Source organism: Paroedura picta, chromosome 12 (genome assembly GCF_049243985.1).
Source record: "Paroedura picta isolate Pp20150507F chromosome 12, Ppicta_v3.0, whole genome shotgun sequence".
Classification (NCBI taxonomy): Eukaryota; Metazoa; Chordata; class Lepidosauria; order Squamata; family Gekkonidae; genus Paroedura; species Paroedura picta.
Window position 1 is genome coordinate 35,055,288 of NC_135380.1, and position 25,297 is coordinate 35,080,584.

General features: G+C 50.1%; 2 protein-coding genes across 5 annotated transcripts in view; one reads left to right on the forward strand and one right to left on the reverse strand.

The window, feature by feature from the left end:
- The window catches only part of LOC143822063 (uncharacterized), a 71,502-nt gene extending 69,699 nt beyond the window's left edge, over positions 1-1,803 (reverse strand). The window contains exon 1 of one of the 2 annotated variants that reach the window (XM_077306667.1): positions 579-1,803. The gene's annotated coding sequence lies outside the window, so the exon portion shown is untranslated. The remainder of the gene's footprint in view (positions 1-578) is intronic. The other variant, XM_077306670.1, reaches the window with a different exon arrangement.
- LOC143822064 (glutamine synthetase) lies at positions 1,728-25,297 on the forward strand. 3 transcript variants are annotated; one of them, XM_077306675.1, is made up of 7 exons: positions 1,728-1,862; positions 9,717-9,891; positions 12,647-12,808; positions 17,520-17,666; positions 20,109-20,236; positions 21,628-21,827; positions 24,523-25,297. In XM_077306675.1, the coding sequence occupies exons 2-7, from the start codon at positions 9,726-9,728 to the stop codon at positions 24,872-24,874; spliced, it is 1,155 nt and encodes a 384-aa protein (XP_077162790.1). In that variant the 5' UTR covers positions 1,728-1,862; positions 9,717-9,725; the 3' UTR covers positions 24,875-25,297. The 3 variants fall into 3 exon arrangements, with proteins under 3 accessions (XP_077162790.1, XP_077162788.1, XP_077162789.1); XM_077306673.1 differs by lacking the exon at positions 1,728-1,862 and adding an exon at positions 5,879-6,211; XM_077306674.1 differs by lacking the exon at positions 1,728-1,862 and adding an exon at positions 6,052-6,215.

A 25,297-nucleotide genomic window follows, 5' to 3' on the forward strand; every position in this document is an offset into this window, starting at 1 on the left:
TAAATGTATGTTCTATCTGTCAAATCTGGATTTCACCTTCCTTGTAAACCACCCTGAGCCGCAAGAGAAGGCAGTATAAAAATGTAACAAACAAATAAATAAAGCAATGGCATCTGTACTTGCAGTTTGCTTTGCGTGTTCCCCAGGCTTCCCTAGAGTTTGGCATTCTGAGTTCAACCAGAGAGCTAAAACGGGCTGCCACCCTTGCTGGGCTGCATTATTTCAGAGTGCAGATGGGGGAGCCAGGGCTTGCTCCACAGGGGCTACTCAGCTCAGACCTGGCCAGTGGCATGCCCAAAATGGAGGTCAGGTAATATGTTCCCTTCTCCTGTTCCCTTCTCCTGGGAGAGCTTTCAGGCAGAGTGCAGTTGCTGGGCTTGGTGCTGCTTGCTCTTAGCCATCAGCAGCCCCTCCAGGACAATGGCCCACTGGGAACCCTCCCTCTAAGTTCAATGGCCAGTCCACCCCTTTCCATGAAGGTTGCTCAGGCACTTCCCCGCAGATTGTTTCCCATTCTGTGAGTTTTAAGCAGCATCCCAAATCTGCAAACCAGGGCCTATTATGCACACACAGCTTACTTCCAGATTTCACTGAAGTCACGTTGGTGGGGCTTTACTTTGAATGCTGGGCATAGACTCTGCACTTTTCTTCCTGATTTTTCTTGCTGTTGGGCTTGATCAGTGGCACGTGACCTGAGGACGGTCTTGATCCCCTCCCTCCCATTAAAATCCTTGTGGTTAAGTCCCTTGTGTGAAAGAAAACATAGAGAAATGCAGGCAATCCGAATGCTAAGAGTGCAAAAAGCAGAGAAAAACATCCTGTAGCCTCTGGAGATAGATGGGGCAGTGGAAAGAATGGGGGAAGCTATGGGGTCACTGAAATGGGAGCGGAGAATTCTGTGGGTAAGTGCTTGCTAACCTGTTCTGCAGGTGAGCACATGTGCACACAAACCACCACTTCTGAACCATGCTCTCTTTAATTTTGAAGATCTCCACCTGCACGTTAGCCTTTTGCTGTCAATCCACCAGCAATCTAAGTTTAGTGATAAACTCACATCGATAGACTCATCCCACTTGTAAAAAAACCCCCAAAATTTACATGATGGGAAAAATAAGCAATAGTGGAGCTGGTATAACATTGAAGGGGGGAGGATGGCAGAAGATGCTGAGTGGGAGGAATGGCTTCAATGTGGATGATGGAGTGGCCTCCGAGGGATGAGAAAAGGGGGAGAATCTGTATGCTTTCAAATTACCTTTGGCTTGGAAACAAAGCAAGTGGGAAACTGGCACAAAACCACTCTCAGAAAACCCAGGGAAACCGTGACTGGAAATGGAACTGAGCACTGAAGGGAGGGAAATCAATGCAAAATATGGGGTGGGGGAGAAATGCCTGACCAACATACATAGTGAAGAGAGAAAATGCAGAATGAAAAAGAAAACCTAATGGGCATGCACAATGCAAGCAAGGAGAAACACTTGTGCATAATAGGCCCAAGTTCACTTTAGGGTAGGGCCACTTTGTTGTGATTTACAGGGCTACAGAGATGGGGCGGAGGACATCTTTCCCTCACCTCCCTCCCCAAAAAATGCCATGTCTAATAATGTCATTTTCAGTTGCTCTGCTGTTCGTCCAGCAGAGGAGAGGGGAGGGAGTTAGGTCAGTATGTACAGGCAGATTCCAGAACCAGTTGTTCTAGGAAGTAAGCTCTTTATGACATCAAGAGGGAATTTTCCCTCTCTGAACCACACCTTGAGGAAACATTTGCCCAGCCACCATGAGGGCAGCCCATGAACTCCTGCTGGTATGATTTGCTGCTCCTTGTTGACCAGGGAGCCCATTGCCTGCAGACATCATGAGACCAGGTCAGGGCTGTGATTCTGGGGTACAGGAATGGGAATTGTGTGTGTGCGTGATCCCATCCTCACTCATACATTTTGTGGGGCTTTTTAAAAGGTACACACCGAGGGTTCGTTTTTTCCCCATGTGGAAACATACAGGTGTGTCCCTCACACTGACTGCAGCTCCCTGTATGGTCAAGCCACAAAGCAGAGTTCGATAGGTCAAGATGGGTAGCCATGTTGTTCTGGCTCTAGCTGTAGAAAACAACAAGAGTCCAGCAGCACCTTAGGCTGGATTAACAGTATTAGTGGCAGGGTGGAAGCTTTTGTGAGTCACGGCTCACTTTGTCAGATATTCAGAAGTGAACAGTGACTCAAAAAGGTCATCCCCTGGGTACAAATACTGTTATTCTTGAGGTGCTACGGGAGTCTCGGTCTTTTCTACTGAGTTTGATGCTGCACCCGGATCCAGTCCTGGACTGACTATGTCTGGCAATGAAATGCAGAAGAAGAGTTGGCTCTTATATGCTGCTTTTCACTGCCCGAAAGAGTCTCAAAGTAGCTAACAATCGCCTTCGCTTCCTCTCTCCCTTTGAGGTAGGTGAGGCTGAGAGAGCTCTGACAGAGCTGCTTTGTGAAAACAGCACTATCAGTGCTGGGCTGAGCCCAAGGTCACCCAGCTGGCTGCATGTGGAGGAGTGGGGGATCAAACACGGCTTGCCAGATTAGAAGCCACTGCTTTCAACCACTATTCTATGCTGGCATGTACCAAGAGATCTGTGTTTGGATTTTCTCAGCGTTTTTTGATGACTGCCCTTCCCCTTCCCCAGGCTCTCGTTAATTATGGACACGAGAAGGTTTATGCTCCTTCCCAGCGCTAGAGCAGTCATGGGGAGAAGCCATTGGTCTTGATCGACAGAGCTGTGCAAGGCGAGGAGGGAGAGTTCTCCTTCTGCCCATCTCCGGTATGGCCCTGACTGGCTCCCCCTCAGTTCCTTGGTGGGGTACAGAAAGGTTCACAAATAAGGGTGTAACGGAGCCAGAGGGGCTCAATAAATCTGAATTGTTTTAAGAAAGGAGGTCACTGTGCAAGCAAGGCCATCTAGGCTAATGTCCTGTTTTCAATAATGGCCACCCAGATGCCCTTGGAAGGGCTACAAAGCAGGGCGCAAAGGCAACAGCCCTCCCAGTCGGCAGCATCCAGAACTCACAGGTAGACTGCCTCTGAATATGGAGGTTCCAAGATGGCAAGTCATATTTTTTATCCAGTCTGCTTTTTGATTGTGCGAGGACTGCCCCTAGTACCCCTTTTAAAATATTTCCGCTCTGTCACCTACTTATGGCTCTCACAAATATGGGTATTGATAGAAACATAAGAGACCCAGAAGAGAAAGTATTTGTGAGCACAGGCTGGCCGAGTATTTGCCTGTGGGAGTCCCAATCACACTGACACCATCCTGCCGCCCAACGTAACGCTGGCCTTATTGTATTGACAGCCTGGTCTTAGTTTCCCTCTTCTTCCAGTTCCTTTTAATCTGGACAATGAAATCAATCAAGTTTCAGAGGGACTTAGCCCTTACAGCCTGGCTCTCAGCTAGCCTGCTCCAGCCCCCCCCCGCCCTTTCCCCTCTGATGTAGCAGGGTGGGACTGGGGACTGCCTTATGGCAAAGGTAACTTCGCACTTTTGTAGGGAAGCCACGGAGGCATCTTGTGACACCTGAAAGGCTAACAGATTTACTGAGGCATAAATATTTGTGGGTAACTTTTATCAGGTGCATGGACAGAATTACTGATGCATAAATATTTGTGGGCAATTTTTGTCAGATGCAGGGACAGAACGACTGATGCATAAATATTCATAGGCCAGTTTTATCAGAGGCATGAACCGAATTCTTCCTCCTCTAGGGAACTGGGCACACGAATCTCCTTTCCTGTTTTATCTTTACAACCACCTTGTGAGGTAGGTTAGACTAAGGGCCTAAATCAGTGTTTCCCAACCACAGTACTGAGGGACCATACAGCAGGGGTAGTCAACCTGTGGTCCTCCAGATGTTCATGGACTACAATTCCCATGAGCCCCTGCCAGCATTTGCTGGCAGGGGCTCATGGGAATTGTAGTCCATGAACATCTGGAGGACCACAGGTTGACTACCCCTGCCATACAGCACTGTGAAGGGCCCTCAAAAGTACTGCAGAGTGGGGGGGGGGTTAATGGTGCCTCTCCCACCCTGTGCCTGCTGTTTCCTGCTCTGAGCAGGAACTTATTCGGGAACTTATTCGGGCAGGTTGACCCACCCCTCCCAAAGTGGGACCAGCCATTTAGACCTTTGTCACCCAAGGCTCTTCTCACATCTGGGGGGGGAGTGCCTGATAAAGAAGCATGACCAACTGATACCCCTTCTTAGAACCAGGAACCCTGAAAAATATTTCACCAGAACCTCCATGGTCAGGAGGTTGAAAAAGACTAGCATAACTACATTGTCCTCTTGTTCCCCCCCACCCCCCAAAATCCCATCTGCCATAAACTGTCCTGCCCGGATGAAGCTGAGAAGTTACAAACATAGAACATAGGGGCTTGGTTCAAGATGGAACCAGGATGGACAGGGAGAGAGGGGTTAATCATTCTCCTAACCAGAAAGGTATCCAAGAAGTCATGGTTATCCCCTTGGAGAAAAACTTACATGTACTTTGGCTATACATAAGGTAAAGGTATCCGCTGTGCAAGCACCGAGTCATGTCTGACCCTTGGGCTGACGCCCTCTAGCGTTTTCATGGCAGACTCAATACGGGGTGGTTTGCCAGTGCCTTCCCCAGTCATGACCGTTTACCCCCTAGCAAGCTGGGTACTCATTTTACCGACCTCGGAAGGATGGAAGGCTGAGTCAACCTTGAGCCGACTGCTGGGATTGAACTCCCAACCTCATGGACAGAGCTTTCATATTGCATGTCTGCTGCCTTACCACTCTGCACCACAAGAAGCTCTAAGCTATACATAGGTCACTGCAAACAAGGGAAAGACCTGGGGCTGGTTTAGGTGAGAACATGATGTAAAGGGAAATTCTCATCATGAGCCCCCCCTCCTTCCCATGCCATAGGCCCCTCCCTGCATGTCTGGGGATTAAGCATTCTACTAGCTAGTTAACAGGACCCCTGGCAGACTTGGGGGGGACGGGGGACTGCGGCATGCAAGAACAACATCCATGCATTCCTATGCACTCTCCATTTCTGCCTGTCCCGACTACCACACCTGAAAAACACAGGGCAGGCAAGCCTCCAGAGATAGTTGTTTAAAAATACCTGCATCCGTCCTTTCCATCAAAAGCACTACAGGGGAGCTTACTTCAAAATAGAAACAAGACCCATGTCAGTTGCTGTAATCACAGCCCCAAAGGAATAACAGGGCATGGGGGGGGGGGGAGAGAGAGCAGGGACATAATATAATCATCATGCTTAAAACCACCACCACAACAAAAACCTGATTATTTTCTAACCCAGGCAGATAATTGAGACGGCTTATGTAAAGACCCAAGAATCCATTGAAAACAGCCATAACAATCAAGAATGAAAGCAGTGAGCAGATAAAACAATTGAGCAACAATGCAATTTGTACCAAGGGGACAGACGGCAAACAGCAGGGGCTTAAACCAATCAGAATCAGAAAAGCCACTCAAGATCCCAGCAGCCGGTCGAATTTGTATCTACCTCCTATCCTCCCAGGGAGCCCGGGGGGGCGGGGCGTGTATGGTTCAGCCTTCCCCTGACGTTGCCGCACAACAACGTTGTGAGGTTGGTTGGGCTGCCGCCAAAGGCACTTATAACCGTAGCATAAAAAGAATTTGCACTCGCGTTTCTCCAGTCTGCGTCCAATTAATGACTCTGAACGAGAGAGCCTATCAGTGACACGTTCCACTGTACACTTCCAGAGCGCCTGCATTTGCCGTTCATTTGTTTAGGGCCGTTAAAAGGTTCCCATTTCGCAAGCGCTCAGTTTAGCAGAGCGCCCGAGAAAGCGGCTTCCAAATGAGAGGTTAAAGTAGCCGCGTCAGGCGACGCGATGAACACAATCCCTCCAAAGCAACACGCAAAGATTTCTGTTGAGAAAAAAAAATGTTGCCCGCCAAGGGCTTTCCTTCCGCCGCCGCGCGATTTTGCAACTCCCACTTCCCTGCCTTTGTCTGACCGCCTCCGCCCCCGCTCAAGACGTCTGAAGGCCAGCCGGGGCGGCCGCCTCCTACCGGCCACGCTCCTCCTCCGGCCTCCGCCGAGCCCCAGCAGGGGGGGCGCCTATAAGAGCGGCCGGCGGGCTCGGAGCGAGGCAGCCGAGCCAGGTAACCATCCCGGTAGAACATCCCGAAGCCGGCGGCCAAGAGAGGCAGGTAAGCGCAGCCGAGCGACCGACCGACCGCTAGCCGTGCGCTCTGGCGCCCTTGCGCGCCGCGGCGGGCTTCCTGGCGAGGGACTCCCGACGGGGATTCCTTCCCAGCGTGGCGGCCTACGGATTCTTCCCTCCTCGCCGGCCAGCCTTGCGGCTTACGGTGCCGAGGAAAGCAGGGGCCGGCCCGCCTGGGTGTTAGAGGAACGTCCCATTCATGGGGAAGGAGGCAAGCAAGAATAGACGAAGGCAGGCGGGCGCCTCCTTGCGCGGCATCTCCTTCGAAGCCGGTTTTCAGGCCCCGATCCTTCCGGCCGAGAGGCGCGCGTTCAGCTGCGCAAACTTTTCTCCACGTGGCCCTTCTGGCCGAGCTTGGTTTGTGGGTTTAGGAAGGAATGCCTGCGGGACGGGTTAGCGTTATTCCTGAGCAGCCGCATTCAAAGCCGAAGGGAGAAGCGCCGGGAAGGGCCCTGGAGCAGACAAAAGAACCGCCGGCGTCGGGACAAAAATGGCCTTGGCGTCTTCCCCCGCGCCTTCGTTCTCTCGCCCATTTTCTTTCCTCCATTGTTTCGGTTTTGACTCCGCTCAGCCCCGCGTGATGCGAAATGGTGGTGCTCATTCTTGCGTTTCGTTGCCGTCGTCGGCAAGACGAATAGCGCCCTCGCAAGCTGGTGGGTTTGCCAAGGCGAACTTCGCGCGGTACGTTTCTCCTTTGCGTTTGGAAGTCTTCCTCGGCAGCTTTCCTGCCCTTTGAGTGGCGTTAAGAATCTTAAACGGTGGCCGGGCCTGGAAGGGGGTGCTGCCTCTTTTACAGCCTAAATCACTAAGGATGACCCCTCCCTCCAACGGTGGTATCATAAGACCAACATGCATTTAGCAGGTGATATTTCTGTGCAAAACTTTCTGCACAGACTGGAACAAAGAATGTCAACGTTCCGGAACAAAGATCCATCATAGAATCATAGAGTTGGAAGGGGCCATACGGGCCATCTAGTCCAACCCCCTGGTCGATGCAGGATCAGCCCAAAGCATCCTAAAGCATCCAAGAAAAGTGTGTATCCAACCTTTCCTTTCATTCGCTGTGTTAAATCCATTGAGGGAGGGAAACTCCTGTTGTGGCTGTATTGAACAGAAGTCCATGCATCCTTTGGTCACACAGCCGGTGTTTGTTGCTTAGGTCAGCAAGATGCCTGGCTGCAGAGTCTTAGCATGGAATCTGCTTGTCCTTACCCTGTTCTTGACTCAGCCTTTGGAAGTTGGTGTTTGTTTTTCCAGTGCTTTGTCTGTATTGGCTTAGTGGCCCTTCTTCCTGCTAGAATGACCTTTATTAATAGTTGGATCAATAACCAGTCTTTAGTCAGGTGCTTCATAGACAGTATTTCTATATTTCTTTAATGTTATTCTTTTCTCACCAGCATTCCCAAGTAGATCATACAGAAGACAATGCAGTCAAATAGCATGAGACATACAATAAGCAATGCAACAAGATGAGGATTATAAACAGAGTTCAACAACACCCTTCCTTCCCCCAAAAAAGGCATGTCAGAACGCAGGAAATAGAATTATAGCTATGGAAAACAAATGCAGTAAGAGCAAGATAATACATGCCCCACAGGGTAGGATAGATTGCTGTTCATTTTCCTTGTCGGTATGGAATAGTGGTCAGATTGTCAGACTAGAATCAGAGAGATTGGAACTCTGTTCTCTTCTCTGTCATGAAATTCACATGGGTGTCCTTGGGCCACTCTTCCTCTCTCAGCCTAGTTATCTTCAATTGCTTTGTCCTGATGATAAAATTAAAGGCCTGAGGGGAACTATTATGTCTGCTGCTCGGAGGCAAGACAGGATAAGAATAGCATTACTTATTTAGATGTACTCTGGCTCAGGGAGACTGGTTAAAAATCTGTCTTAAAAGCACAGACGGCTAAAAGTTCCTGAGCATGTACAGAGTGCTTCTAAATGAGAATGAAACCACCAAGATTCTTATTGATTTGTTTAGTTTAAGCTCACCTTTCTCCCCGTTGTGGTACCAAGGCAGCTTGTCCCGTTCTCCTCTCCTCCATTGTGTCCTCCCAAGCAGGGGTAGTCAACCTGTGGTCCTCCAGAAGTTCATGGACTACAATTCCTATGAGCCCCCGCCAGCAAATGCTGGCAGGGACTCATGGGAATTGTAGTCCATGAACATCTGGAGGACCACAGGTTGACTACTGCTCCCAAGAACCCTGCGAGGGTGGATAGGCTGGATGGGTGTGGCTGGCCCAAGGTCACCCTCTGAGCTTCCATGGCAGACCTGGGGCTTTGAACCTGGGTCTCCTGCATACTAGTCCAGCCCTCCTCACTGCTGTACCACTCTGGCTCTCTATCCATAAGCAGCCACAAAACGAAGCTGAACGGGGGAGCTGCAACCCTTTAGCGACAGTCAGTTGATGAAACACTTGATTGTAGGAGGGAGGATGCAATCCGTGAACCAAGCAAACTGAGGGAAGCATCTGTCGCCTGTAAATTACTCAGCGGTACAAAACCTTCTGGCCTGGTGCCCGAGATGCAGTCTGGTTAGATGCAAAGGAGATAGTAATGGGGAGGGTGTTCTGTGGACAAGGTGTCACTATGGGGCAAGCCTTGACCTTAGTGCCAACTGCATGGAGCAGGACTTCACAGCCAGTGTGGTTTAGAGTAGTGGACTCTTCATCTGGAGAACTGGGTTTGAGTCCCCATTCCTCCTCCATATGCAGCCAGCTGGGTCACAGTTCTCTCAGAGCTGTTGTCACAGAGCAGTTCTCCCCAGGGCTGAATGAGCTTTCATTCCAGGACATCTCCAGGTCCCACCTGGAGGCTGGCATCCCTATTTGGGCTGGGGAGAAAAACGGGTCTTAAGTACTTTCATAAAATTAAGGCAGTGCACATTTTATTCAGGTCCTGCATCTCTTTCATAATTGAGGTTACTGTTGCTTAACATGTTTTTTAAAATCCATTGTCCTTGGTACATAGGATCATAGAGTTCGAAGGGGCCGCACAGGCCATCTCATCCAGCTATCCGGCTCTGAGTTTCAGAACGAAAATGGTTGGTCTGTCTAACTCAAAGTTGTCTCTTCTAGCTGCCAGTGGCTCCATTGGCTCTTGGGTGAAATCGCTCCCCCCCCCCGCCCCACCTGCAGATTGAGATCATAGAATCATAGAGTTGGAAGGGCCACAGAGGCCATCTAGTCCAACCCCCTGCTCAACACAGGATCAGCCCAAAGCATCCTAAAGCATCCTAAAGATCTTTTCCCCTCAAAGGTAGCAAAGCTTAAAGCTGGTACCTTTGGGTGCCAATCGCTGCTCTTCCATACGCTACAGTTGGTAGTGCTGTAAGCCAGGGGTAGTCAACCCGTGGGCCTCCAGATGTTCATGGACTACAATTGGACTTACCTGCTGTAAGCCACCGGCCGAGTGTGCTGCGCAAATTCCTGTTGTGCTCGCTGTTGGAATTGGGGGCCCTGACTCTTATCGTCTTCCTACCTTCCAGACTGTCACCATGTCTGTGTCGCACAGTTCTAAGCTGAACAAGGTGGTCCGCGACCAGTACATGAAGCTGCCCCAAGGAGACAAGGTGCTGGTCACCTATGTCTGGATCGATGGCAGTGGCGAAGGAGTCCGCTGTAAAACCAGAACCTTGAACCAGGAACCGAAATGCATTGAAGGTAAGGCTGGGTGTGGCTTTTCCCACCTTGGGCAGTCTCCTTGGATCCTGGCGGTGTTGGAAGTCGAGCCGCATGTGAAGCCTCTTTGCCTCCATCTTCGGAGGGGGCTATGGGAAAGCTTTAGGGATAGATCAGAAGCAGTTTATCCTAGTAGCACGTGCTACAGGCCCCACAGTGCTGTGCAGTTAGGGGTCATTTGCACTATGATTGTTAGGGGGGTGGTCTTCATACTTTTGCGGTTTGTGGACTGCAAGAATGAAAAGAAGAGCTATACGCATGCTCTGATGGTAACTGCAGATTGGTCATTGAGCATGCGTGCAGACCATGAGTTGCATAAGTGCCAAAGTCCCCTTAGATCAGTGGTTCTCAACCTTCCTAATGCAGCGACCCCCTTTGGGTTGTTGAGGCTGCCACTGCGGCTGTGTGGAGGCAGCAGTGGCTGCGGCGACCCCTGGGAAAAGGGTCGATCGACCCCCAGGTTGAGAACTGCTCCCTTAGATATTAGGGCATTGCACTTGCATGTCCCACCAAGGTTCGAGAAATGCTTTCAGCAAAATAAAACTTGTCAGTTGCTTCCACGGTTCCAAGTATCCCGGGGGGGGGCACAGTTACTTGTGCAGCATGAGTAACAGTGCCAGTTGTGCTCTGCTAAGGTCCTACAAATCCTTAAACTGTTTGTCTCTTCTCTTTTATCATAATGCCCTTTGAAGAAGACTGATACTCTTGGGAGTTCTGCTTCCTTCCTCCTTTTTTTTGCAGTCCTTTTGTGTGCACATGGCCAGAATTGATTAGGACCCCATCTTTCTCCTGTGCTCTCCAGCAATGTAGCTCTATAATAAAGCAGTTGTATTACACTGAAGAAAAGCACCCTGCTTGCTTTTAAGAGTAGTAAAGGGGTACACATATTATAATGATCATAACCATGCCTACCACCTTGCATACTAATTAACCTATTTGAATAACTACGCTCCTGAGGTCACTGGAAGTGGCGTCATCATGTCCCGCCCCCATGCCCCAGAAGTGCCGCCATTTCTCCACGTCCCTTGACATTACCGGAAGTGCTGTCATTATGCCCCGCCCCATGCGCCCCCTGACCCGGATGTGCCGCCATTACACCACACACCCCTGCAAATAGGGGTGTTATGCAAATAGGTTATGCTCATTATAATATGTGTACCCCTTTACTACTCTTATGGGTTTGTTGCTTTCCTTATCTGCAGTCACCTGGGAGCACATGGCTTCCACTGTAGCTAAGCCACACTCTGCTAACTTTAAGAGCATATTGCCCAGGTATTCCAACAGGGAGAGTGGCAATGCTTCAGCAGGACTCTGCCACCACTTGGCACGATAATGTGGCCACCTACCTCGCTCACTGAGCATCCCAAGGGCCTGGAGGCTGCATAGCCGTGGATGGATTTCCTTGCTCCACGGGTCAGGGTGATCTTTTGGCCTTCCTCTGAATGTAACCGCGATCTCCATTGATCGCCAGTTGCAGGTTTTTATTGTTATTCATTGTCATTGTCACCTTTATTGGCATTCAGAAAAGTACAAGCCATAAGATCTCGACAACCCAACAAAGGTTTCCACATAAATGTCGAATGAAACTAAACTTAAAATAGGATTAACATGAAATAGAGTTAAAATTAGCTATAACTGACCCAGCTTTCACCAGAAGTTTTGCAGTCTCAGTAGTAATTTCAGGGTTGTAGTCATTCAGTAAATTCTGGCATACCTTCTATTGGTTTACCAAGCCTGGGTCACTGAACGGCTTCCTTAGATTTCCATCCTGCAATCGGGTTAAAAAAAGGTTCCTTTGGGGAACTTCCCGAAAGAAGCATTCTAGAATTATATGTTGTATAGAGTCAGGCCTACGCATTCCACAAGAACAAAGCCTTTCTTGGTAGGGGATATGATGGAATCGTCCATATGGAACCCTTGATGGGAAAGAGTTCATTCAGGCTAGCATGAAAGCTCTACGTAGTGATGGTGCATCAAGAGTATGAAAATACTGGGGCATCTTCCCCAAATGGCTCTGTAGACCTAATGTAAGGGAGGAACAGACCACAGGCTGAGCAGGGAAGAGTTTTTGCCATTCATAGTCTAAAAGTCTGTTGGATGACTCACAAGATGTGAGCTTCATCTGAACACTTGCAGGCTACACTACACATGCCATACGATAATTAATTATTATCAGAGGGGACAGCAAAGAGCAAAATGCAAATATGGTTTCCTAACTTTCCCTCCAGTAGCTTGAACACAAAGGAATACCATTATCCATGACTGTTTCCCCCTTCTCCTCTTTGCTTGACACATGGGCCTGTCATGAGGGCTAGAAACTTGTAGAGGCCTTGAACAGCTGGATAAACCTGCTGGCGCCTGGCTGCCTGTGTTTGTTTTTCTTCCTCAGCCTTGCCCAACGGCTCTGGTAGCTTGGGGAGTCTTAATTATAGTGGGGACGGGGTTGTGGCCCAGAGCATTACCTCCTTACGCAAAAGTGTGTTGCAAAACCCGTGAGGCAACTGCATGGCTTTTGATGCTGATTGAAAGGGCCGTCATTTTGAAATCCTGCTTTGGTGGCAACCAGGCCACAGTTTGCTGAGTGTCACAACTCATTGCGTGTGGTCAAGCCGTGGGTGTTGAACAATGGCTTCGACAATGTCTGGATGCAGCCGGACTCCTTCAGGGGCCGGTCTTTTAGGCTGCTGGGATTGTATTAAGGCTTCTTGCAACCTTCTCTTTTCAACCTCCCTTGCAGATGTGCCAGAGTGGAATTTCGATGGCTCCAGCACCGACCAAGCGGAAGGCTCTAACAGCGACATGTTCCTGATACCTGTCCGAATGTTCCGAGACCCCTTCTGTCTTGACCCCAACAAACTCGTCTTGTGCGAAGTCCTGAAATACAATCGGAAACATGCAGGTGGGGCTTCTTGATGATCTTCCACCCCACTCTCTGTCCCTCCCCCTCCCATTTTGTAATTCATAGAATAATAGAGTTGGAAGGGGCCGTACAGGCCATCTAGTCCAACCCCCTGCTCAACGCAGGATCAGCCCAAAGCATCCTAAAGCATCCAAGAAAAGTGTGTATCCAACCTTTGCTTGAAGACTGCCAGTGAGGGGGCGCTCACCACCTCCTTAGGCAGCCTATTCCACTGCTGAACTACTCTGACTGTGAAAAATGTTTTCCTGATATCTAGCCTGTATCGTTGTAGTTTAAACCCATTACTGCGTGTCCTTTCCTCTGCAGCCAATGGGAACAGCATCCTGCCCTCCTCCAAGTGACAACCTTTCAAATACTTAAAGAGGGCTATCATATCCCCTCTCAACCTCCTTTTCTCCAGGCTGAACATTCCCAAGTCCCTCAACCTATCTTCATAGGGCTTGGCCCCAGATCATCCTCGTCGCTCTCCTCTGTGCCCTTTCAATTTTATCTACGTCCTTCTTGAAGTGAGGCCTCCAGAACTGCACACAGTACTCCAGGTGTGGTCTGACCAGTGCCATATACAGTGGGACTATGACATCTTGTATATCAAAAAATTCAAGCTTTTCTGGCCACTTGAAAGGGGTTTTAGGCAGGTGGCTTGCATGCCTCATTAAAACAGGAAATCCTCTTGCCTGTGGTTGCTAAAAAGAAAGTGACCGGACCCTGTTCATCTTCTGCAGGCTCCTTGACTCTAGATGAGTCGGCTTTCTTTAGAATCAGGCTGCAGATCTGTCTGGCTCATCATTATTTTATCTTAGTCAGGACTGCAAATTGAGGGCTGGATCTCAAGACCTTATGAACGTTGTATGGCCATTATGTGCCTCCAATAGTCCTTCCATAGATTGCACTGATCTGGAGAAGAATACAGGTCTAAAGGTATAAGTCTCATCCCTCACCACTCAGGTTTTCCCTGTTTGGTGTAGTGGTTAGGAGTGTGGACTTCTAATCTGGTGAGCCGGGTTTGATTCTGCACTCCCCCCCCCCCGCACGGCACTGATAAAGCTGTCCTGACCAAGCAGTAACATCAGGGCTCTCTCAGGCTCACCCACCCCACAGGGTGCCTGTTGTGGGGAGAGGAAGGGAAGGTGACTAAGCCACTTTGAGCCTCCTTCGGGTAGAGAAAAGCAGCATATAAGAACCAGCTCTTCTGCTTCTTCCTCTCCTGTTACATTGGTTGAAACCCATGGAGTTGGTGGTGTTCTTCTCCAAGAAAGACATGCCTGGAGCCTATCCCTTCCTCTGGATTCCCTCTGCAAAGTGCATTGCTGGGCTCAGTGGGCTAGAAAGACAGAGGTCCAAGCCGAGAGCCAAGTGGCATGGGTAGCTTTGGCTTTGCGAGACCCTGGTCTGCTCACCAGCCTAACCAGAAGTTCCGTGTGCATCTCTCTCTTTGCACCAGAATGTGGCTGTTGAATACGTGGATTCTAACCTGTGTTTAAGAGTGCAAACAGGAAAGGCCCTGATTTGGATTTAATCTCTGCTGTGCTTTCACTCAATGGCCTTGAATAGGTTAAAGGCTCTTAGCAAAATAAGGGACCTAATATCTTGCAGGGCTGTTTCTGTGATAACGTACCTTGTACCGTTCCAGGGTTGTGCAATCTCTCTCCGCCTCTGTATCTGGCGAGCGTTCATGAAATCCCTTGTGGTCATGTTCTTAGACCTTTGTATGTGTTGAGTTTAAATAGGTTCCTATCTGATTCGTTTGTTTGGAGATCAGGGGTACCTGATCAGTGTGGTGTAAAGGTCAGGGTGTTGGGACTAGGGTCTGGGAGCCCTGGATTCAAATTCTCATTCGACCATGAAGCTTATTTGACTCATGCAAATTAAACTCTCTCAGCCTGGTCTACACAGGAGGGTGGTTGTGAGGAGAGATTAGTAAGGGATTGTATGGGCTGTCCCTGAGCTCCTTGGAGGAAAGGCACAATGAAATATTGTGAAATAATAGCTGGTGTCTATTTTGGTGTGTATTTCGTTTTGTTAGAAGCATTTTCTAGAATCCAGTGTCTCACCCATACCTTTTTTCAGATATTAAAGTAACTTTGATTAAGACCAACAAAGGAGTCTTGAAGTGAGCAAGGCCCTAAATCAGGGCAAGTCAACCTGTGGTCCTCCAGATGTCCATGGACGACAATTCCCATGAGCCCCTGCCAGCAAATGCTGGCAAGGGCTCATGGGAATTGTAGTCCATGGACATTTGGAGGACCACAGGTTGACTAGCCCTGCCCTAAATGATCAAACACACCCAAAGAAGTTAAATTGGCTCAATCAGGGCCTTTTCAGCCCTGGCCCCCGCCTAGTAGAATGTTCTGCCCAATGTCACCAGGGCCCTGAGGGACCTTCATCAGTTCCACAGGCCTGCAAGACAGAGCTGTTCGCCCAGGCCTATAGCCACCCTGCCCAAATAATCTACCTAGCTGTTCCATCTGAGGGTATGTGTTACATGGTCCCCCACCCCGTTACCCGGGAGAAACAGAGAGCCACAAATAAATTAGTTGCATTTTTAGAATTTTAACATTTTAAGATTACGATTCCGACTTAAATTGCATATTTTAAACTGCTATAATCTGCCCTGAGCCTTCGGGGGAGGGCAGAATATAAATAGAATTAGTACATAAATCAAACCAGGCTTGTTACCGGCTCTGTGCAAATGGAATTCGAAAGGAAGAAACAAAACCTTCTGTGAGGATGGGAAAAGCAGAAGTTCTGAGGAGTCAAGCCTGACTAAACAGTTTCTGCAAATGAATAGGTGCTGGGGGGGTGGGGGCAGGCACCTAAAAAAAAAAGATGCTTAGTCGTCTCCCCCACATTCTGTCATTTCCCCACAGAGCCACAAAAGGGAACAAGAGGTGGGGCTCTTTGGATAGGCAGGAGCCAGCTCAGTGGCTACGCTTAGAGGAGTCGTCAGAATAGAAAGCCTTGACCCCTGCCCTCTAGCACTCTCCCTACAGAGTTCATTGCAATTATAAGAGCTGGGATTTTGTACCCTGCTTTCTACCACCCAAAGGAGTCCCAAAGCGACTTCCTCTCCCCACCACAGAGACCCTGCGAGGCAGGTGGGGTTGAGGTAAAAGGAGGTTATGGAAATAGAATCCTATCAGTCCGTTAACCAAAGCAATAGTTTCATTCACCTTATTTATTTATCTTTAAACCGCCCGTGGCGCCACGGACTAAATAATTCGTTAAGGCCTGCCGAGGCGGGATGTGTCCGTGATGAGGAAGGGTCCGGATTGGACCCTTCCTCACAACAGACAATCGGAGGGACCAATCGGCAGGCGCGAAGCGCCTGCCGATTGGTCCCTCCGAGTCCCAGCTCCAGGAACTGCGAGCCGCGCACAGCGCGGCTCGCAGTTCCTCCCGGCCACCGACCCAGTTCCTCCCGGCCACCGACCCAGGGAGCACCCGGCAGTCGCGCGAAGCGCGGCTGCCGGGGGTTCCCTGTCTGGTGGCCTGGCGCGGCGAGAGGCGCGAAGCGCCTCTCGCCGCGTCAGCCCGCCGCCAATAATACAACCTTGCCAGCCAACCACCCAACCCTCCCCAGACCCCTTCCCAACCCGCCGCCGCTTCCCGAGACAACAAAACCCACCCAGCCACACACTCCAACACCCACCCGCCACCACCCAAGCCCCCAAACCCTCCCCAGGCCCCTGCGCTACCTCCCGCTGCTTCCCAACAAAAAACAACCCACCCCGCCTCCCACCCGCAGCCCGCTCACCCGCCCACACTCCGCAAACCCCTTCCCGACACGCCACAACGCCCCAAAAACCATCTGCCGACTCTACCCCAGCCCCTGTCCCCACACTTCTTAACCCCACACCAACTCACCCTTCCCCCGGCCGCTCCCTGCTCCGCGCTCACCTTCTGCCGGGCCTCCTGCTCCCTCTCCCTCTCTTCCCTTTGTCCTGCTAGCCACGCCGCCAGCCAGCGCGGCTTGCCCGCTGGCCGGCAGCCCACGTGAATGAACCAGGCATGCGCGGACTCACGCGCATGCCTGGTTGCTTGCCCCGACGCGCCGCCCCCGCCCCTAGCTCCAGCACGCATGCCCAGACTCCCGAGCATGCGTGCTTCCCTTCCCCATCGCCTGCACCACCGGACCTCCAAACCGCGCCGCTTACCAGGTACGGAGCCCTGGCACTATGCCTGCTCTCTGCCCATTTTTATAAATGGGCTTTTTTTTCTAGTATTTATTATATTTCATTATTAATTTTGCCCCCTGAGTGCTGATGAAGTGTTGGCGTAACTCTGCTTTTACGGGAAGGTGTGTCTGTCTGGTTGAATTGACTGCCGTGTCACTCAACGTTAAAAGATAAAGAAAAGCTTGTGTTAGTCTTTGCTGTATTTTCTGCCACTTCAATCAACATGGAGATTCTAAAAAGGGAATGCATAATAGGCTCTTTGGAATTTCTTAATAGTTTTAGTTCACGGACCGATTATTCTTTGGACGTATCTCATGTTGAAAGTAACCTCTAACAAGTAACCTAACAAGTAACCTCAGGACTGGGACAGAGTGTTATCCTGGATGCTCTAGGTTGATCCTGCATTGAGCAGGGACTTGGGCTAGATGGCCTGTAGGGCCTCTTCCAACTCTAGGATTCTGTGATTCCCACTTCTTGAAGCTCACCTTCTCTCTCTGAAACCCTCTTCTCTGCAGAGACCAATCTGAGGCACACCTGTAAGAAGATCATGGACATGGTGCAGGAGAACCACCCTTGGTTTGGGATGGAGCAAGAGTACACCTTGCTGGGCATCAATGGGCATCCTTATGGCTGGCCTGAAAATGGCTTTCCGGGACCACAAGGTAAGGGGGAGCCTTTTGACCTAAAGATGGATTGATGAGCCGTTCTTTGGGGCACATTGTGGTGTTGTGAACACTGGAACCAGAATCCTTGATCCATCAAAGTCCATATTGTCTACTCAGAATGGCAGCAGCTCCCAGTGGTCTCAGGAAGTGGCCTGTCTCATTACCTACTGCCTGGTCCTTTTGAGGGGCCAGGGATTGAACCTGAGACCACCGGCATGCCAAGCAGAAACTCTAACACTGACTCACAGGACATCCCCTACACAGCTGCCTCTCTTACAAGCATCTGTAACATTTAATGAACCGTTTCTTATGATTGGGGAAATCTTGGGAACTGAACAGCTTCTTGCGGATTTGGGGGCGGGGGGGTGGGGGCTGCCAGTGCTTTGCAAAGCTTCTGGATCCAGGCTGTGGGTATTGTGCTGGCTAGGCCAACTCAAGTCAGGGTGCTCAAGTCCTGGGATTTGGGTGGTCTTATGTAGAATTCAGAATATCTCTGATTCGCCTTCAGGGCTGATTCAGATATCGTGCCAAATGTTGAATTGGCATTATACAAAGGAACCTGGGGGGGGGGCACCTCCTTCAAATGCAGACTCCCTCCCTGGCATCTTCAGCGAGACGATCTCAGCTAGAGGGCCTGCAATTGGCTGGCAGTTGGGGGAGATAGTGCTGTGGTAATCAGACTGGTGGGTGAACTTGATAGACCAGGCGGCTTTAGATGTTTATCTCGTGTTGCTGGTGGTGACCTCCTTGAACTCTGTGCCGGCTCGGTGTGAGCCTAGGAAGAAAGAAAGAGGATCTCGCTTGGCAAGACGCAAATACTTCCTCCTCTCCCTTTGCAAGTCAGAGCAAAGTTCTGCAGTTGGCCTCTGCGCCAAATCAGGTGCTTGTAAAAGGAAGTTCTAGCTGGGAGCACAGGGTGGCCCTTCCGATGACCCTGTCTTGCAAAGAGGCCCACAGAAAAGCTTCGTTTGCAGGGGAGACGTCTTGCAAGAGAGCTTTTCCTCTGGGCTTCAATGGTCTGGGGCCAGGCTGTCTCCAGCTGTGCATTTGTGCCCTCCAGCAAGCTGTGTTAACTTTGCCCCTTAACACTGCTGTTGGGGACCCAGACACACCGAAGATTCACCCAAAAGTCCAAGCTGCTTGCAAGGAAAAAGTTCCTTTGAAAAAGGATTCATCTGAGTTGAGAACCACTGACTGTGTCCAGGCCCAGAAGCAAGTGGGTCTTCCCAGCTGGGCTTCCTCACAAACTAAACCAGAGGGTGTGGATTGGGGCTGCAGCCTGAGTTTAAAATCTCTAAATTTAAAATCTTCCCTTCTTTCATAATCACAGTCTACCTCAGATGTTGGCCTAAAAAGAGGAGGGTAGTTCGTGTTTAAGGAAAGAAACAACAAGCCCCGTGGTGTCATGGTTAACAGTGGCAGCTTTTAATCTGGAGAACTGGGTTTTATTCCCTATTCCTCCCCATGCAGCCAGCTGGGTGACTTTGGGCCAGCCACAGTTCTCTCAGAACTCTCTCACCTCACCTATCTCACAGGCTGTTTGTTATGAGGAAAGGAAGGGAAGGTGATTGTCAATCTCTTTGAGACTCATGAGGCCTGCAAGGTGACCAGTTCGCTCAGAGCACTCTCAGCCTCACCTACGTCACGGGGTGTATTGGGGAGAGAAAGGGAAGGCAACTGTAAGCTGCTTTGAGACTCCTTTGGGTAGTAAAAAACAGGATCCAAAATTAGAAGAAGAAGAGTTGGTTCTTATATGCCGCTTTTCCATACCCGAAGGAGGCTCAAAGCGGCTTACAGTCACCTTGCCATTCCTCTCCCTGTGGGGTGGGTGAGGCTGAGAGAGCCCTGATATCACTGCTCGGTCAGAACAGTTTTATCAGTGCTGTGGTGAGCCCAAGGTCACCCAGCTGGTTGCATGCGGGGGAGTGCAGAATCGAACCTGGCATGCCAGATTAGAACTGCACACTCCTAACCACTACACCAAACTGGCTGAGAGAAACTGGTAACCAAACTGATTACCAGTTTCTCAGTAATAACCAGTGTTGTGGAGTGGTTAGAATACGGAACTGAGGAAACCTGGGTCCTATTCCCACTCAGGGTCGCCATAGGTCTACAGGTCCAATTTGTGAACGTAACATCTTATTTGGATCTCAGCTAAGAAGAGACTCAGGGCAACACAGACTATGGTTCTCCCCTCCTCCATTTTATCTTCACAACAACCCTGTGAGGTTAGGCTGGGAGAATGCAGCTGGCCCAAGGTCACACGACAATCTTCCCTGGCAGAGTGGGGATTCAAACCTGGGTCTTTGAGAGCCTAGCCTGACACTTGAACTGCTTTCGGGACTCTTGGCATTCTGCCATCCGCATCGCTAGTGCTGCAGTGAATGCGAATGACGCTGAGGCTTCACCAGACTTTGCCTGCTTCTCTCTCTCTTCCAGGGCCCTATTACTGCGGGGTTGGCGCAGACAAAGTCTATGGGCGCGACATTGTTGAATCCCACTACAAGGCCTGTCTCTACGCTGGCGTGAAGATCTGTGGCACCAACGCCGAAGTTATGCCCTCCCAGGTATTTGTCTCCAGGGTGGTGGTGGAGCTTCCACTAGCAACCAAGGGTGTCTTGAGGGAAGCATGGAAGAAAGTTGTGCATATTGCTCAGCTGCTGATGTTGCTGGGAGGACCAGAAGACAGTTCCATGGAGGATTGGGGCCAGATAGGGCTTCAAGGCTCCCAGCTGGCAATTCCTGCTTGGTTTTCTTGCTTTCCTCTCTTCCAGCCATCATCCTTCTTGGCTGACACATGCAGCCAGCTGGGTGACATTGGGCTAGTCACAGTCCTATTAGAGCTGTTCTGACAGCAGTTCTCTCTGAGCTCTCTCAGCCCCACCTACTTCGCGAGGTGTCTCTTGTGGGCAGTGGAAGGGAAGTAGTGAAAAGCGGGACATAAAAGTCCAGCTCTCTTCTTCTTGAGGTAGCTATTAGAATCCTGTAAACGGCTGTCCATCAGCATACCAATATAGACGTTTGGGAAATACAGGAGTGGCTGTGAAGGTAACCCGGCTTCCAGCTGGTGTAAATCCACAAGCACAGAGGGGAGTCTCTTGAGCCCTCGCCCCAGCCTGGTGGAGCGTTCTGCCCAAAGCGATCTGGGCCCTGTGGACCGTAATCAGTTCTGCTGGTTCTACAAGGCACAGCTGTTTCACCAGGCTTCTATTTGGGGCCTGAAATGGCCATCATGAGGCACAGGCCTCAATGCCGGAGAGGGAGGAGAGATCCGCTTTGAAGACTCTGGACTCCCCACCTCATCTGTTATGTAACTAGTTGGGGGCAATTAAGGAATGTTCTCTGTTTTTAACTGATGACTATTTCAATGATGTTGGGACCTGCCTGAGCTGTATTGGAAGGGTGGGTTAGACCAGTGGTCCCCAACCTTTTTATCACCGGGGACCACTCAACGCTTGACAATTTTACTGAGGCCCGGTGTGTGTGTGTGGGGGGGGTAGTTTACTCCTCTGCTCTCAGCCACTGCCCTAACACTCTCTGATCACTATGGTAACGTTTAAACATCCCTTCAAAATAAGATACAGACACGCCACAACAATGAACATAAGGAACATTTTATTTTCATGGAAATTTTAACTCATGACAATGACAAATCAATGGGAACCCTGAGCTTGTTTCTCTGCAACGAGATAGGCCCATCTGGGGGTGATGGGAGACAATGACACCCGAAGTGTGTTGTAAAGGGCCGGGGGGGAGGGGATGAAGTAAAGGGCCGGGAGGGCGGAGAAGGCATCCTTCGGGGCCCATCTCCAATTAGTCGACGGACCACATGTGGTCCGCAGCCCACAGGTTGGGAATCGCTAGGTTAGAAGGATCACAGTTTATTTTAAGAATGAATGCTGTATCCATGCCTCTTGACCTCAGTTGAGTCTCTTTCCTCCCTCTCCCCATCCCCTAGTGGGAATTCCAGGTGGGGCCGTGCGAAGGGATCGAGATGGGCGACCACTTGTGGATGGCGAGGTTCATTTTGCACCGGGTGTGCGAGGACTTTGGGGTCGTGGCTACCTTGGATCCCAAGCCGATGACCGGCAACTGGAACGGGGCCGGTTGCCACACCAACTACAGCACGGAGGAAATGAGGCGCGGCGGAGGACTCAAGTGAGTGGTCTTCCTGGCCGGTGCTTATCTGCTTCTCTTGAGGAATTGTTCAGGGAGAACTGAGGACAGAACTGAGAGAAGAGAGAGCAGAGGCCCTTTTGGATCCTCGCCAACAGTTGCGGTTGTGGCTCAGCTGTTTTGGGCCGACTCGGTTGCAGTCATTTAACATGCCATGCGATGGTGACTTGCATGCATGCATTATCGCAGGGGTAGTCAACCTGTGGTCCTCCAGATATTCATGGACTACAATTCCCATGAGACCCTGCCAGCAAATGCTGGCAGGGGCTCATGAGAATTGTAGTCCATGAACATCTGGAGGACCACAGGTTGACTACCCCTGCATTATGGAGTTAGGGTTCCTGAACTAGGATTGAATGCAGGCTTTCTCAACCTGGGTTTCATGACGGCCCTGGAAGAGTTTTCCAGATGGGTGGGATTTCATTAATTTTCATTTATTTGTAAAATGTCAAAACCCCCACCACCACCAAAATGGCCAATGGTAGGCCTGCAGGGGGTGGGAAAGGGAGGGCCCCCGGGTGGGCGTGTCCACAGCTCTGCTTCCCAACCACATTCTGCCCAATTGCACCACTTCTGAGGTTTCTCAAAGCCTGAACGATTTTTCAAGGGGTTCTCAATGGTAAAAAAGTTGTCTTAGTGTATATTTTTCTCCCTTCATTGTTTAATATCCTTCTGCATGGGACCAGAGTCGGTGGGTATGGGGAGATGGTCCTCCCCTCCAAGTTGTTCTACACCTTCTTGGTGTAAGCAGTGACAGGCATTGCCAGGCCTCAGTATATTATATATTTATTTTGTTCTTTAGGCTGGCTTACAAGAGTTTTTTTTAAAGCCATAGTTAAGCACAAGTGCAGCAAATAACAATAAAGCATTAAGACTCATGCCCACCTAACCTACTCAGTATGGCGACTGTCTAAAAGAAGTCAAGCATCAGAATAATTCATGAGGGGTTGGAAAGCTAGGAGGAGACAGAAGCCTCCCAGGGCAGGAGGCCTCCTCCTTTGAATGCTTGATGGAAGGGGATAGTTTTACAGGCCATGCAGAACTGCAAAAGGGATCGCAGGGCCTGGTCTTCCAGTGGATAGCGATTCCAGAGGGTACGAGCAGGCCTGAAAATGGCCTGGACCAGTGGTTCTCAGCCTTCCTAATGCCATGACCCTTTAATGTTGTTCCTCATGTTGGGACCCCAAACATTAAATGATGCAAGGGTTCTTTCACAGAAATTAAACCAAAACTAGCCAATGGCGTGAAGATCTATTGTTCATGATTGTATATAAATTGTGTTTTCCCCCCAGGGTTTCTCAGTTCAGTTCTGCCTCTTGTCCCATCATACCGATCTCGCTCTTTTCTGTTGCTCCAGACAGATGAACGCTCTGTCTTGATCTACCCCGCAAGGTTGTTGTGTGGATGGCACCCCCCTGGCCAAGCTGCTTGCCCTGCCGCAACCCCTGTGAAAGGGTTGTTCGACCCCCAGGTTGAGAACCACTGGCCTAGACCTTGTTGATGACAATTGGGCTGGTGGGGGGGGGGGTCACCATTGGTTGAATCCCTGGGAGTGTCATTCTGCTTCTGTCTGTCAATTTCCATATTACTGGGTGCCATGAGATATCTCCATGGAAGGTGTCCTGCATTTGAGTCTTTTGTTAGGGTCCTTCAATGCACCTTCCTAGGCCCCCAGAGTCAAGGCAAGGCAGCTGCCATCGACGTCCGTTTTCACGTTGACGGGTATCTATTCCAACATGAGGCTCTTGCAACAGAGGCCATTTCTGTTTGGCCTGAGGTCCAGACTGTTATTCAGTGGAATGCACACTGCCCTGCCTTTCACCCTGGAGCCTGACATGCGGGTCCCAGAAGACTTGACCCCGACCAGCTGAATCTGCCGAAAGATAGCTGTGACGGGTGCCTTTCAGTCATATTGTGGGATCAGTATAAAAGGCCTGCAGCAATTAACCCACAATTCACATCAGGTATGCACAAACTCCCCTGGTGGGATGGATTCACACATGCATGCAGAACTCTTGATCGCTCCACAGGGTGAACTCAACTACATTGTGGAGCATTAACCATTCTTCTTCAAAGCATCTGAGAATTCTGTCTGTGGCGAAGTCTGTGCAGGGTCTGGTCATGCATGATTTGCAACATTCAGAAGTGGTATGCCTGTGGAGATAACAACCAGTCATTGGTGCGGTGGCTTCCAACCTGGACAGCCAGGTTTGATTTCCCCATTCATCCACATGCACCCAACTGGGTGACCTTGGGCCAGTCACAGTTCCCTCAGAGCTGTTCTCAGAGCAGTTCTCTCAAAGCTCTTTCAGCCTCACCTACCTCACAGGATGTCTGTTGTGGGGAGAAGAACGGAAGGCGGTTGTAAGCCACTTTGAGATTCCTTTGGGCAGTGAAAAGCGGGGTATAAAAACCAACTCATCTTCTTTGTTGGTCTTAAAGGTGCTACTGATTTTGTTGTGCTACTTCAGACCAACACAGCTACCCACTTGAATCTATCCTCTTCTTAGTGGGCAAAGTATACTATATCATGTACATGCATTTGCTCACTTCCTGAATGGGGATATGACTCTTGGCCCAGCCTCTTCATTACAAAGAGGATTGTCTCTTTCTCTTGCTAAGGCTAAATGTGAAAAGGTGACCCATCAGGCTTGTTCTCCTGTTTTGTTTTGGTTAGATTTATCGAAGCCGCGATTGAAAAGCTGGCCAAACGGCACAACTACCACATCTGCGTCTATGACCCCCGAGGAGGCCAGGACAATTCCCGGAGACTGACGGGCCACCACGAGACCTCCAACATCTTTGAGTTCTCAGCAGGCGTGGCCAACCGAGGGGCCAGCATACGGATTCCCCGCCAAGTGGGCCAGGACGGCTGCGGCTACTTTGAAGACCGACGGCCCGCCGCCAACTGCGACCCCTACGCTGTCACGGAAGCCATCGTGAGGACCACCCTCCTCAACGAAACAGGGGTCGAAACAAAAGACTATGCGGAACAGCCAGGACAAGAACGTGAAGTCCTCAAAGACTGACATGCCTTTTTTTTTGCTTCCTCCCTGCCATTTCCTAAGCTGTGTGCCCTGGCCAGCTAGTAAATTCCTCTTCGGTCTTCAGAACCTTCCTTCTGGTATTGTGACGTGTTGCCTTAGAAATATATCTCTATATTTTTAGGAGAAAAATTATTTTCCTAGCGGGTATCACCGGTTCCTATTTTCAATTTTTTTAAAAAACAGATTGTAATGTGGGGGTGGGTTCAAGGGAACTTTTTAGACAACTGAATTTGTACTACAGTTTGGAGGGGGAAACAGAATTGAATCTTGTACTCATTCAAGGCCGCTGCATGGTGCCTGAGTTCCCCTCCCCCACCTTTTCTATCTCTGTTCCCAGGAAACAATAAAGTGATGGTCTTGGCTGCTCGTCAGCCAATGTTGAAATAAAATAACTTTCCACTTTTA